This window comes from Aptenodytes patagonicus, chromosome 1 (genome assembly GCF_965638725.1).
Source record: "Aptenodytes patagonicus chromosome 1, bAptPat1.pri.cur, whole genome shotgun sequence".
Lineage (NCBI taxonomy): Eukaryota > Metazoa > Chordata > Aves > Sphenisciformes > Spheniscidae > Aptenodytes > Aptenodytes patagonicus.
In genome coordinates, this window is record NC_134949.1 from 25,412,057 (window position 1) to 25,427,429 (window position 15,373).

At 37.2% G+C, this 15,373-nt stretch overlaps 1 protein-coding gene across 11 annotated transcripts in view; it reads left to right on the forward strand.

The window, feature by feature from the left end:
- CADPS2 (calcium dependent secretion activator 2) overlaps positions 1-15,373 on the forward strand; it is a 340,428-nt gene that overhangs the window by 309,699 nt on the left and 15,356 nt on the right. For all 11 annotated transcript variants that reach the window (XM_076329917.1, XM_076329928.1, XM_076329958.1 and 8 more), the window contains one exon: positions 6,981-7,088. In XM_076329917.1, coding sequence (XP_076186032.1) covers positions 6,981-7,088 — 108 coding nt within the window. The remainder of the gene's footprint in view (positions 1-6,980; positions 7,089-15,373) is intronic.

Consider the following 15,373-nt stretch of genomic DNA (forward strand, 5'->3'; position numbering starts at 1 on the left):
AAGATGCACACTCACCAGAAGGCATCCCTCAACTTCTCAGGCCAGGGTGGGAAATGTAGACACAGACTTGCAGTTCATTTGGCAGATTTTGTAAAAATGTTTGTAAAAATGTTGCTATCTACCCTTCCATTCATTAATCTTGGCAGAGAATTGTGAATAACTCCATCCAAAAAAAGAGTTTCATCTTTTTTCTTTAACCTGTTTAAGAAAACATTCAATATAGGCCTCCATTTTTCAGAATGCCCGTTATGAAGTGGGCCATACACAGTCACAAGGAGCTCTCGTTGCTTTCCCCAGCTATTGTGTATAGGGCTATATGGACACTGTGTATGTTTTGGTAATTGAAACACCAACAGAAGTGCTAGGAACAGTGCAAAATAACCCAGACTAAGAAACGTAACAACAATGAAGGCTTATGATTTCCTAAAAATAATAATGAAAAAATCTAGTTGCTATTACACTCTTTTTGTTGGTAATTGTCACAGTACGCTATGCTCTGAAGTGAAAGAAATTGTGGCTGCTGTGCACCTGAAAGAAACCAAACGTTTGGAGGAAAATAACACAAACATTACAAATATAAGTAGTACTTCAAGGATGCAATTTTGTTCTCTTGTTTATGCTATGTTTTGATGTTTGGGAATGCAGGAGCTGATTTAGGTTACAGGATTTTTAAAAAACAGCTCACCCAAATCCACTATAACTCTTTGTTAGTTTCTCTTAAAGCCTAAGCAATCCTTAGGAGATGTAGAAGTACAACCTGTCTAATTTTTTTTCTTTTTTTTTAATGTTCTGTTCACGAAGCCAGTTAATTGATGAGAATAGGGAAAGAATACAGTAGAATTAAGGGCAAAAAATGCATATTGTTAATCTCAAATGATTATTATTCCTCAATCATGTAGATAATTTCATTGTGTTCAATTTCTCATCATGTAAGTCGGTTTTGCACACAAATAATTGTGTCTCTAGCTGGTCATTTCCACACACGTTTGCCTCATTTACAAATATAACCAGAGCAATTACTCATACAAATTGAGCATCCAGTTACATGCATATTTATATACTGCTTTTTGTTCGGAAAGGTATGTTTAAATCCCTTTGTAGGAGCCAGTAATCTATGCCAGTCATGTAGAGGGCACAGAAGGAACCTAATCCTCCCTCACTGCGTGTAGGCCACCTGTCATACCAAGTGCAGAGAGGCCATTTGAAGGACCCAGGGCTGACAGCAGTGCACAGCTCGCACAATGCCAGGCCTCTCGCTCCGCTCTTGCCTTTATGCGGGGATCAAAGGTATGAAAAGGGGCCTCACACATGTGCCAGCATTTGACTTATGGGGTCCTGTAGAGGCCAAAGCAGGAACTCTGCCTCCTACCAGGCAGATACACATTAGGACCTTCCAGATACCTCCATTTCCAAATATCACACTTGTATTGCATGGCCTCATTTAGCTGGTTTTAAGAAGCAAACGACTTTTTTCTGGGAAACCAGTGTTTATTCAGGTGTGGCCATACTGTGCCATTCATTTTTAAGCAGGATTTACTCGGAGACCTCTGTTTAAAAATAAAGAGCACAGAACAGTCATTATCCTCACACTCAGGGCTTCTCCTGCCTTCCTCCTCCTCCTCCTCTGTATACCCCAACCTGGGAACTGGCCCCTCAGTTTTCAGATCCATAAAAACAAGCTGTTGCAGAATCGGAGGGAAAGCCCTGCATCATCTGTTTTAAGTCAGCAGTGTTTTTGAGATACCTCTTAAATGGAGATCAGAAGGATGGCTGCTAATCAGTAGGAAAGCTAAAATAACATAGTTATTTGGGGGGAAAAAAGCATATTTTAATACCTGATTTTGTCATAGTAACTGTAGTGTTTTGAAGACCTTTTGCACAGCAAAATCAAGATCCTGGTGCAAACACTTGCACGCCTGTGTTGCCCCATGAATGCAATGAAAGTACACATACATGAAAAAGTGTTTGTGTAAATGCTTGCAGAATCACAGCTTAAGTTCTGCATGACAGTACTCAAAATACACACATTTAGCCTTTGCCGAGGTTGCTTTTTCATCTACAAGAAGATGTATTAGAGGCGGGAAAATGCATTGTATTTTTTCATTTAAGCAAAATATTATTTTTCATAACCATGTGAGAATAAAATGTTACCTTTATAATAGACTGATTATACAAATGCATCTTCCTGCCTGATTTATGTATTTTGATTTGTAAGAAATGAAGGGAGCGAGGATCTTGTCATGAGTACAAGTAGTTTCTATTCCAAAAATACTTTAATTATATTTCAATTCTGTCATTCCAAAGCCCAGGTGATGAGCCTGGCAGTATTTAGAGGAAAATTTCAGGCAGTGAAATTTTCCAATGTGGTCTTTCATTTGGTGGTGGACACTGAATAAGGATCTCCTGTGTTTCTCACAATAGCCCCCTCCAGCTCATCACTCCTTTTCATTTCATTGTTATATCCACGCTGTAGTTAAAACGTCTCCCTCCAGGATGCAGGGGAGGAGAAGGGGGTGGAGAGGAAAGCAAACACAAAATGGGATGAAGTTTGTTATTATATAGTTAGTCTCTAACATCTGTTCTCATCTTTGAAAAATGAATGCTTTGACAGGATAGCAACTAGGTAAAACTAGATTTTTTTGTCGGTAATATCAGGAATACAAGTTTGTTTAATACTCCGTGATGCTAAGAAATGTCTGTGACAAATGCCAAAGTGAGAATTAACATAACTCAAGTATTTACAAATGTACACGGGTTTTACTGAGGTTTGTGACAAGCTGTCACATTTTTTTTGCATTGCAAAAAGCTGTGCAGAAACTTAGGTGTATCTCTCCTGTAGGGAAAGCCTAATATTAGTGGCAGTATTAAGCTTGTTGCAAACCTTTTGGCAGCAAAGTGTTTGAACGCCTGGAAATCAAGGCAATGCAGCGCTATTTTTGACTAGGTGCCTCAAGCAAATTTTGCCAGTGGGAGCGATGTGTGTCAGTCATAATACAGCTTCTACATCATCTTGGAAGCTGGAGTAACGTATTTTAAAATTTGCCTCCTTGTAAAATAGGCACTATGATAGCGTTTTCCTGTTTAAAGGGGGAAAGTTAAGCTGTTTCTTCTTTATCTGAATTTGTTGCTATGAAAAAGTGCCTGTCGATCTGGACCCACCTACCAGTGAATAGTAAAAGAGACAACCTGCACCTGTGGGATTAGGTGCAGCAGCAGGAAGTAAGAGCACTTGCAGTATATAATTAACAAGGATTTTTTTTTTCCCAAACAGCATGTTCATCTTGCCAGGTTAACTAGTGATTAACCCTAAAAAAGAATGTGCTGAAGCCTACACCCTTGTTTAAACTCATTCACTCGCCAGTGTATTCAGTTACTTGTGTAACCAGCCACAAAGTAACCCTATTTACAACTCTTCATTTCCTGGTATTTTATTTGATGTCTTTGTGTTTCCAGTTTCTCCATTCATCTCTTTGTTTGGTTCTCTTTCATTTTCAGATAGGGAAAACATCTTGTCCGCTGTTCTGAATAAAACAAACCTACAATAACTTTTTATCTATCATATAAAAACACTTTTTTACTTGGGGAAGTTTTCAGACAGAATACCTTTTTTTATACTTGTCCAGATAAATATACCAGGTTAAATTCTTCTCCCATATATTATTGCAAATAACTCTCCCATTAACTTCAGCAGATGTTCTGCCAGAGATTCAGAGGAGCAGAATTTTTTATTTTGGGTGTAGAAGTGGAGACTGAGTTGCTTGTCTGTCCGATGTTAGTAATGAAATGCCCCCTGTGACAGTTACTTAAAATATGTCTCAGTTTCAATTAGTTTGTCTTTTAATTGTACATCCAGTTGCTTAATTGTTGGGGGTTTTTTTTATTCTATGTTAGCCTAGGATTTTTCTGAAGTTTAATAATCCAAAATAGTAGAGGAATGATAGGATCATGTAATCAAAGGTTCCCATCTAATACGTAATCCCTATTAAAAAAAAAAAGTTAAAACATGAAATATATAGCACTAAGCCTGTTTTGATGCTTATAATAGCTTTCTTTTCTTCTTTCACATGTTTAGAGAAAACAAATAAATTCAATGCATGCAGTATGGAGGGATAATGAAGTATTTGATATGCTATTGGTTCATTCAATGTTTAATGTGTGTTTTGCCCACCATGAGCCCAGATGGTTAGTTTGCAATGATTTTGGTGAGCTTTTAAAACAGAGAGTCATACTGCTGGAGTACTGATAACTTCCTTAGCCAGACATATTTCTACTGTAGGCAGACACTGTTTAAAAGGAAAATTAATTTTTTTTTTCCACAGCAATTCCAAAGATAATTATCCTGCACACATTAAAGAAGGATGAAGTGTTTTAAAGAACTGTAATTCTAATTGGTAAATGTCACCAGCTGTTGCAGTTACTCTTACTTGTGTATATTCTTTTAATGATTACACTCCTGTGCCACAAGCTACATGAAAATATATTCACTAGGTGTGAAATTCCCATATGTCACAGCTTCAAGACTAGGTAAACATCTCAAAGATAAGGGGAGAGTTAATGCTGATGGGAAATGCTATTTTTCTAGCTTTGGCTGTCTGCAAGATGAACATTTTTTATTGAACTTAGTAAAAGAAAAAATTGCATGAATCGGAGAACCATTAGGTTTTAGCGGTCAGTGGAAGATTCATTTTTACATTTAATATATATCTCCAAGAACTATAATCAGCCTTTCATTTGTTAGATTGTCTCCTTCACCCACCGCCTGAGATTTCAAAGTATTTTCCCATTATCTTTCCAAGTTAAAAGTAATCCAATTCCTATCAATTGCCTAGAAAGCTTTAGAAAGTACATAAGGTTTCAACGCTGGTTGTATTCTTTTCTACCATCACAAATGAGTATACTAAGAGAATATATGGAGCTTTCTGTTTTAAATCTCAAAAATCACTTTATGATTTAGTGTAATTTAAAAACATTTCTGTCACGTTTTAATGAAAAAGGCACATTTTTATGAATGAAATCTATTGATTTCTGTGCACCAGGTTTTCCAACAGAAAACTGTTTTTTCTATTGTAATCTTACATTTTTATTTCTATGCTTAGGATCAAGGTGTGTAACTCAGATTTAAATGTAAATGGTCCTGCTTTCCTCTTAAGAGTATCACGTAGGCATGTATGTATGTGATAAGTTTTTGAAATGAGCTTTCATTGCCTCCGGAATGACCGATCTAAATGTTCAGGAGACGTTTCAGTTTTTCAGTGTGAGTTTTGGAGGTGCTAGGAGTGTGAAACCAGGCCATCATTCCACATTTAACTGTTACTTTTAAGAAATGAAACTGCCATTGATGCACATGTATAAATAAAAATCTTCTTATTTTGGATCATATTCCTATATGTGTCCGTGGTAGATTCAGGAAAAAAGAGATGAAGCTCATGATCCAGAAGGTTTCGTTCACCACAGTTTTGAGGGGAGAATGCTCTTACCCTATTATTGTAATGGCAGTTTCTGGACAGGTATTAGTTTGGGCATGTTGCACCTTTCCTTCCCTCTTGTGCTCAGACCTGTTTATATACATTATAATATATTACATACAAGATAATAAGAAATGAGAAGAAATAAAAGTTATCCACTTGTAGACTAGAAAGGAAGCTTTAATATAAAATTACACATAAATATTTTAACTGTATGAGCATATGTATGCATACAGGCCTTTAAAATATGCTAAATATTTCACTCTTACAGCTTTGTACGTATGCTATTTTCAGACAATAACAGCTTCTGAGAAATAGAGATGACATGCCTGGGAATTCAGGGACTGGGTATAACTGCTTTTGTCCTCCTTCCCTAGAACTGTTAATTATTCTGTACAGAGTCAGTCTTGGACAAATCTGAATCCTTTATAAATAGCTTTGTGCTAAGACTTACTGTAAAGTATTATAAAACTTAGCCTTCTTTTGCATGCCATGAACTTAAAAACTGTTATTTGGGAGCAAGTGATACTTTTACAAACTTGCTTACACAGAGGGCACTGTGTAAGCACTTTCCAAAGTGCTTATGTTCATTCTTGGTTCCTGTTAGAGAAAGGTGAACACCTGACCAGCTCTGCATACGCTGCCAGGAGAGGGGACGTTGCAGGCTGTTAGGGGCTTTAGTGTGGAACAACATTTTGTGGCTACAGAGGTCCAGAAGTTCCAGCTGGGCAGGAGAGAGCAGTTTCAGCAACCACTCTGGCTGGTCTGACGTAGTATCACATACATGTGACATATCCTAGCCTGTCCCATGTTTGGGAGCATGGTATGAAAATTATGCCTACTCCGCTATTCATACAGAACATAGATCGGTACAAGGAGGGAAACATTTCAGCCCTTGCTCCTTCCCTAGTCATCCTCTGAGCTGATTGTGTCAGTGCAACTGTTTCAGAAAAATAGGGATACACATCTACTCTCATACCAACCTTTTTATGCCGTTGCTTTCAGAGAAATGCTTGAACTTAGTTTGAATCAGAGTTAGTAGAAGCTAACCTCAAACACAAAATTCAGCTGTATGTTGGAAGCAAATCTGAGGCAATGGAAAAGGAACTGAATGCTTTTTTTAACCATTTTCTGAATATGATAGCAGGATCTGGACCCTGAGAGTGGAGTAGCTATGAGAGCCTCACTAATAAAAAGGGGGAAAAGTCAAAGTTTGCCATTGACATTACCAGAGCCAAGACTTCATTCCATTATATATGGCAATGTAGATTTATGACTCAAAACATCCATAAATTATAACACTGAAAACTTTATTAATAGTGAACCCTCCTGAACTTGGTAACTAACCCAGAATTCACAGCAGATTTAGCAAATACAGTTTATACATGTGTGAACATTGTAACATAATCTCAGTTTTCATTATGTTTAAGTATAACTTCTTATAAGTGTCAGTTGTTGAGTGGTCTATCTCCTTCCCTTCCCACTACTTTCTCCCCTTACTTTATGTCTCCACAGAAACCAGGGATGGATCTAGCAGATACCTACATTATGTTTGTTCGACAAAACCAGGATATACTTCGAGAAAAGGTCAATGAGGAAATGTACATAGAGAAGTTATTTGATGTAAGTAACTACCCTTGCAAAGCTTGCTGGTATTACTACTACGTCAGAAGGGATAAGCTGCATTTTGATGATATTCAACACGCCGTTCAGATGTTTTTCCCTGTTGATCATTTTTTCTTTTGCTTTTTATTTACCATCTTCAGCTGTCAAGGGTGGCCTTTCTTTAAACATTTTCTGCATGAAACTTTTAAGTGCTAGAAGGCATAAATAAAATTGGTAGATGATTATTATTTGCAATAGTCATTTTTCCACTGAGTAGTCCAATTTTATTCCATCTTTTGATTTTGAATATGTTAATTGAGAGAATTGGATTGGTGTGGTTTGTGGACTCCATTGCAGACCTAATTTCCCTAAATAAAGAACTTGTACATATCACTGCCTGCTCATATACAGATGTGCCAGGTACATCTATGGGTTTGACAGGTACTTTCATGGAATAACTTTTAGAATTTTGTTTTATGGATTTTTAGTTTAAGACTTATAATTTCTTAAAGTTGACCAAACATTTATTGAATTGTCGAACTCATTTTCAAAATTCTAATCCTGCTTCTGCAAATTCAGAGTAATCCTCTTCCTCATCCTCGAGGCCCACACATTGCTAGCCAGCCTGTACCTTTGCAATAATGTCCCTCAGCTTCACTAATGGCTTCTGCAGCCTCCCTCCACTCATTCCTTTGCCCTGATTCCTCCCCTTTTTGTTAGAAATGAACACCTACTCTGCCAAAATTTTCCTTATGCAAGGCCATTAGCAACACTCTTGGGCATGTTTCTGCTCATTCAAGTTCTGACCACTAATTTATGCCTAGTATGTCCCTTTCTGAGTTGTCTGAAGGAGAAGCTGTAGGCAGCTGAAGTTGTACCTTCTGTTTAAATTCAAAGCACTACACATGTAAAATATGTCTAAAATAAAAGTTGTTTTTTTATAAACTTGGATCAATTTACATGACAATGATGTCAGTCACTTACAATTATGTAGGAATTTGAACAGGGAAAGAAGTCATCTCTGGCACTGTGCAGTGCAATTTATTACAGAACAAATTCTGGAACATAATACAGACTTTGAAATGTATTTATTTGTGTGTCATCTCCTAAGTATTTTAGAAAGCTTTGCTGGCAGTTTCATTTAATTATGCAAGTTACAGCAAATGTTTTCATAACAGCAATTCACAGCCTTTACTGTGACACTACAGTTGTGGCAGTCACAGAAGGTCCCATAACATAGACTCTCAGCCATGGTATGTCATGTCAGTGTTCGTTGTTTGTTAGACTGGGTGGTCAAAATGAGACTTATCTCTCAGATTTTATATTTCCAGACACTCCCAGGCAGCTTTACAAAAAAAAGTATCATCTGTTTTAATAAGCTAAGTGCTAATATGTGTGAAAAGAATGATTTTATAAAAGCTTTGATGCCCTGCAGGGGTAGAAAAATTATCATCCATCCAGCTGGCACCTTCACAAAGTACTAAAACCATATTAGCAACTTCTGCTTCAGTTTGCTTTTGCACTGAATCTGCAAGCATATGTTTCATTTTCAAGATTCTATTTTTTGTTTTTCTTTGGGGTTATTTTTGCTTATGTTGTAATTTTCTGAATGTTAGTAAAGTTACGTGCCTAAGGCCAAGTCTAACTCTCACTGGAGAGACCACACTGACTTTGTTGATGTAGTGGGATTGGACCAAGCCTTAGGCTATGTCCATAGCAGTAAACTGGCCAGGGCCTGGGCGCAGGCCTGAGAACTAGCAGGTGATCATCCGTACCGTTCAGTCATCAGCATGCTTCCTAGCGTGATTTTGGGTTAGGCCAACTAGCACTAACCCAAGGACAGACCCTCAGTACAATGGGGTTAGCATGGGTCAAGGACCTCTTCCAAGTTTGATTTCAGCAATCAAGCTTTTCAGCACAAGAAAACATCTCCTGTATTGGATGTAAGCCATGACATAGCACTTGCCTTTGAGACGCAAAACCATTCCTGTCCCCTTTTACTCAGTAGTATGCATTGTATGCTGTCATGGCCAATGCTTGTAGCTGTAAGGAAAGAAAAAAGATGTACATGATAAGTATTCTGTGTATCAGATATCTTTATTTTTCTTCATATATGGTGGTATCACATTCCTACATAACATCACACTAGGAGATAGAACCAATTAGGCAGAATCAGATAAATGCACTAACTAATATGTAAGCTCATAGCTTGCAGAAATTTAAAACAAAGGCATCTCACTGTGTTAACTCACCTTTCCTGAGAGTAATTCCTATTTAGAACAGTATGACTGAGCAAGATTTTGCCCATGTGTCCTGGTTTCGGCAGGGATAGAGTTAATTTCCTTTCTAGTAGCTGGTACAGTGTTTTGGATTTAGGATGAGAACAAAGTTGATAATGCACCGATGTTTTAGTTGTTGCTAGGTAATGCTTACACTAGCCAAGGACTTTTCAGCTTCCCATGCTCTACTGACTGAGAAGGCTGGAGGTGCACAAGAAGCTGGGAGGGGGCACAGCCAAACTGGCCAAAGGGACATTCCATACCATGTGACGTCATGCTCAGTACATAAACTGGGGAAAGCTGGCCGGGGGGGCCGCTGCTCGGGGACTGGCTGGGCATCGGTCGGCGGGTGGTGAGCAATTGCATTGTGCATCACTTGTTTTGTGTATTATTATTATTATTATTATCATATTATTATTATCATTTTATTTCAATTATTAAACTGTTTTTATCTCAACCCACGAGTTTTTCTAACTTGTGCTCTTCCAATTCTCTCCCCCATCCCACCGGGTGGGGGGGAGTGAGCGAGCGGCTGCGTGGTGCTTAGTTGCCGGCTGAAATTAAACCACGACACCATGATTTTTGGAAGGGATTTTTAAATTAGTTATATTACAAAACCTAGGTACTCTTTATAAATTCAATTCTATCTAGTTATATTTCAATAGAAAGAATAAAATATGCTCAAGTTTTTATGTAAATATACTTCAAGCCATTTGACTGGCTACACTTGTAGATCACTGTTGATTTCCCCTTAAAATACATTGTATTTCTATGAGATAAGAAATCATCAGCCAAGCAAAATAGGAAAAGTGCATGTCTGTGTTTCAGCCAGGGAAACACCTCATCCAGAATAACCAAGAAAACCAGATTGTTCTGTATGCTAGAAGTGATAGTTATAAATATAGGCAAGATCAGGCCTCAGACACTATTTTAATCAAAAAAAAAGTGTACTTACAAACTATATATGCACAGATTTCATTGACTTGATTCAGGGCTGCTATATACTAACAGCTATTACAGTGACCAAGAGAGCGGGATGTATATCATACGAAGTAATGTATACATCAAAGAGGATCATTTAAATTGAAGAATAGTATTGATACAAGTAGAAATGTCTGCCACTGGGTCACAAACATGTTAAGGCTAGAAGTTGGAAAATTTTCTGCCTATCTGAGAAGTCTCAAACTAAGGAGAAGACAAAAAATGTGCATTGTTTTATGGTGGTGCTTGATAAGCCTGGAAAAGCACTACCATGCTATACAAAATGAAAAATCAGGAGAATGGAATTTAAGCTTGAGATATGAATCCTTACATACGAGAGAGGCTCAAATCTCCAGGGGACTTTGAAAGAAGACTGAACTCCTAGTTTTTTCTGCACCATTTTTAAACCATTTAAATCATGCTATGCTTCAGTACCTCTGCTGATCATGCAGCAGAACCAAGGTGGGTTTTTTTTCCTTCCTTTTCTCTGAATAACTTGGCTTCTGGGTGCATTTCATTCTTCACCTCCTCTGGAAGGGGTATAGACAGCATGCAGAACAATATGGCGTGGTGCTCCTGGTAGCACTGGTCTCTACAAGGTCAGTGTGCCATCTTCTTGTTCTCAAATATGACCACCAGATTTGGAATCATAGAGTTTTTTGCTTGGTCAGTTTGTCAGAGACACTTAGGACTTTTTGTCTTCCTTTGTGGTGTGGGACATGGTCTTCTTCCTAAGGTCAGGTGGGAATTTTACCTATCAAATTCCTTCCTGTCACAGCAACTCAGGACATTTATCTCCTACTCTCATGCTGTAGAAGCTTATAGTTGTGGGGTTTTGCTTGTTTGTTTGTTTTTAACACCGCAGATCTTAAAGAGCACCAGAAAGGTTTTGTAATGTGTTGTACATGTGGATGGTCCGCAGTAGCTCTGGGGTAAACGTCTGCTCCATGTTCATGATTTCCGTAGGCTTAATTCAATGAATGGTCCATGTGATTCCTTCCAATCCCATACTCCACTGAAGTAAACTAAGACAATGAAGTTACATTGGGACAAGTTTATCTAATAAACTCAAATAAAGCAAACTTTTCTACCATTAATGCTGCAGTGACTCAGGTAGATTCAATGTATAACAACTAAATCATGAAGACAGGCACTACAGTTTGTTTAATGATTACAATTTTTAATTATGATTAAAAGCATCACTCACTGAAACTTTTTTAAAGTTTAATCACTTAAACCAAGAACTCATTTTTTAAAATAATGTTTAGTAAAATGTTTTAGAAACAAAGTTGCACTTTAATTCCTTTTTTTTTAACTAGTGTTTGAAAAATACTTATTTTCAGAAAAGGCTGTAAAAGTAGCAGTTGGTGAATGGGAAAATGTATTTAAATAGAATTACACAAACCTAGAATAAATCTAAAATATTACTAATTATTATTAAGGCTCCTCTTATTTATAATCAGCTTGATGGATGATACAAAACATTTGTGCAGACTATCAAAGAACAGTGCTGTGTATCTGATCACAAAATTAACAGATCTAAAAAATATCCAACTATGAAATTCCCATGGGGTCTGGTTCTACACTATCAAAAGCAACGGGAGTTTTACCATTAACCTCAATAAAAGCAGTGCTGTATCCATAAACATGCCAGGTTATCATCACTGACTAGACTTAGAATCACGTTTCTACCTGAATTTTTAAGATGGGACTAAGTCTCCCTACTCCTGAGTATTTTAAATTAAATTAGACTTACAAATTAAAAACTGTGTCCTTTAAAACAAAATTGGATTTTGCTAACAAACCCCAGATTTAAAAAGATAAGTCATTTTGCATAAAACACTGCATAAAACATCAATGCAATACTTACTTTCTGTAGTAATGTAAAGTTCCGAAGTGCCACTTGGATAGATTCTCACTTTCTTGTACCTGTTAATTGCACGTGAAATATGGATGTTCTTGTCTGAACACAGAAAAATTTCATTTCAAACGTTTTCCCTTCAAAACCCTTCTTGGTTTTTTTGCCATTAAGAGCATTATCTTATGGGTTATATTTGTGCTGGATCTGTTGTGAAAAACTGATAGTGTAAACAGATGTACAATTCCAATTTTATTAAGACTATATCTGCAATGAAATCTTTATGCAATAATTGATTGCTGCTTTGAGAAACAAAGAATGGTTTAAGAGAACAGTTCTAACGCATCAGTGTTTTACCGTTGATACAACTTAAAGGTTTTCCAATTTTTTTAGGCTCTAATTTCTGGGAAACCTGTGCACAAGTGTACCATAAATGCATAAAGTAGTCAGAGTGCGCATCCTGGATAGGTCGGCATTGGCAAACAGGTCCCTTCATTACCTTGTACAAGATGGCACCTGTTAGCAGACGTTGACTTTGACCCCGATTGTCCGTCTCTTACGGGTGTTAAACTGGTGTGGGGTGACTGAGTAGTCCTGTTGACTTCACAGGGACTGCTCACTAGTAGGTGAATGTCCTTGGGGTTGTGGCCTCATGCAGGGTAACGATTCAGCAAGCAGTGCTGAACATTAAGAGAGATGTTAATGGCAGGGAACTCCTACAACTTTCTTTGGAGTGCAGAAAGACTGAACGTCTTTATGAGTAATGTAAATGCTTCAGCACTCCAGATTTACGTAGCCGCTTTTGGCTTCTGTATTTCAAAAGTTCAGATGTAATGTGATATTCTTTTTCTGTCAAAAAAATGCTTGTATTTTGTGTGGAATGTCAGTTAAATGCTAGTTGTGTTCCCATATCACAACCATTATTTTCCTTTTCCATTAGTAGCAGGGATGGACAATTTAAGTTCGATGATGTACTTGAGGTTATTTGAGGTAGTAATTGTTCTCCAAAGATTACTATGTCATGTACTTCATTCTATGCCTAAATGGAGATATGAAGTACTCATCTGGTTCATTTCTGTTTGCCATCATATCTGCAAGTACATTTTTAGCAAATGCTTTATTCAATTGCATCATTTCTATAAGTTTGCTGACCTTTTACAAAAAATGTGTTAAAGATGTGCAAATGCTTCTCCCTAGCAAGTGAGTTAATCTTCAGCTGGTGTTACACAGCTAAGAGGAACACATATTTTAAATGTGAGTTTTCTGTAGTACCAACTCCTTGTGCTGTCCATGTCTACCTCAAAAGCACCATTACTGTAGTATTTAGTATTCAACAATGTCTTTCTAGAAAACTTCAATTGTGTTTTTTTTTTCCTCATTCTCAAATTGCTTCCTGCCACGTTACTTTTAATAAGTAATCTTCACTTTCATTGTTTTGTAATTATTTGCAAGTGTGTGATTTGACAAAAGGTCTACTTTTTGATCTAGATTATATGCCAAGGCAACTTCAGCAAGTTGAGACTAGGTAGAACTGGTTAAAGGCCACATTTGAATCAAAAGCTGTGTTTGTATTAACCTCTGAGAAACATGAGAGGACCGTGCCTAATTACTTAAAAGAGACTCAACAAAAATGGATTGTAGCTTGTTGATCTTCTTATTTCTTTGATAACTCAGAATAATCTTCAAGAAATATGTGGGCTTCTTTCTCAGATTCTTGAAATTTGATCACAGTGCAAAATTGTCCTTTGGCACAAACCCAGAAATACACATCTTTGCATGATGCACCTGGACATATGTGGCAGGTCTGGTAGAATCAGCTAATTAACAACACAGGCTTAAACAGGCACCTCATCTGGCAGTGTAGTTAGTTGCCTGATGGTGCTCAGCAGGATTTGGTAGTGCTTTTTATTTTTCTATCCTAATGGTCTGCTGCCCACCTAATTTTGCCTTATTGTCAGCCACTACTTACCGCAGCTTGAGGCCCTCCCAGGAGGCTAAATTATTATCAAAGGATTAGGGAGATGTAGCCTTGCAGCTCTGACATTTCTGATTACTTGTCTATGCCAGAACACTAATTAGCTGTGACTAATTAAGAAAAATGTTCCTGCCATAGAAAACCATTTAAAAGAACTGAGAAGTAGAAAAGCAATTGAAAAGCTGAGCAGTGCTCAGATTTGCTGATGCTCTTTAGATTTTCACCAAAGTCTTAACTCACCTTTAATTATGTCTAATATTTTATAGGGAAGATAGAAAGCTCTTGATATGAGAACCACTCTGCAGTTTTCTCTGGATCTAAGGACATTCCTGCCATTTTAAAACAGTTTGTCCTGTCTTTTTTGGTAAAAGAAATAATTTTACAGAAAACTGTGGGCGGTGTCACCACATATGGACTAAAAAACTGAATTATATTAACATGCTCAAATATATGAAACTCTTCTGCAAGATGGAAGCGACATCTTGCAAATTTACCGTTCAAAGTCTTTTCAAAGTTCACTAAATGATTCATGACGTTTTCAAGTAGATTCACCTCATTTTTTGAGATAAAAATCTCTATAAAAGAACAACAGTTCATGTGAAAGCTGAAAAATGTAACCTCCATCTCATTTCATATAGTATAGAAGTTTTCTTTGACCTTTTTTTTTTTTTTTTTTGCCTGGAATATGCTGAGAAAAGGAGTGCCCACTCTTGGAGGGTGCTGATTATGCTGCTATCAATCCAGCAAGGCTCAGTACTGTTGAAATCAATAGGACCACAACACACTTAAAGCAAAGCATGTGCTTCAGAGTTCGCTGCTTCAGGATCAGAATATTCAGCACTTTGTAAGCTGTTTTACACTGTAGCTGAGAGTGTTTTCTCTAGAGGAAACCATAACACAATGGCTGGTTTTGATCTGGTTTTGATATGACACATTTCCCCATTTCTTCATTTTTCATGCCATTTTTAATTTCTGAATTTCCATCTTGTTGGGTATCAAGCAGCCCAAAAAGATATAAAAAGGGTTTTCTCAAGACATTATGTATCCCATAGTCCAGTCTGCATTTAGTATTCATGGAATGGATGTCTGCCACCTTTTTCACACTAATTTAATCATATTATTTAAATCTTCCCAGCAGGGGAGTAAGAAACTATGAAATAGATATTCTGATATCTTGCTAAAAGAGCTCTTTGGGTATAAAAGGGAAATA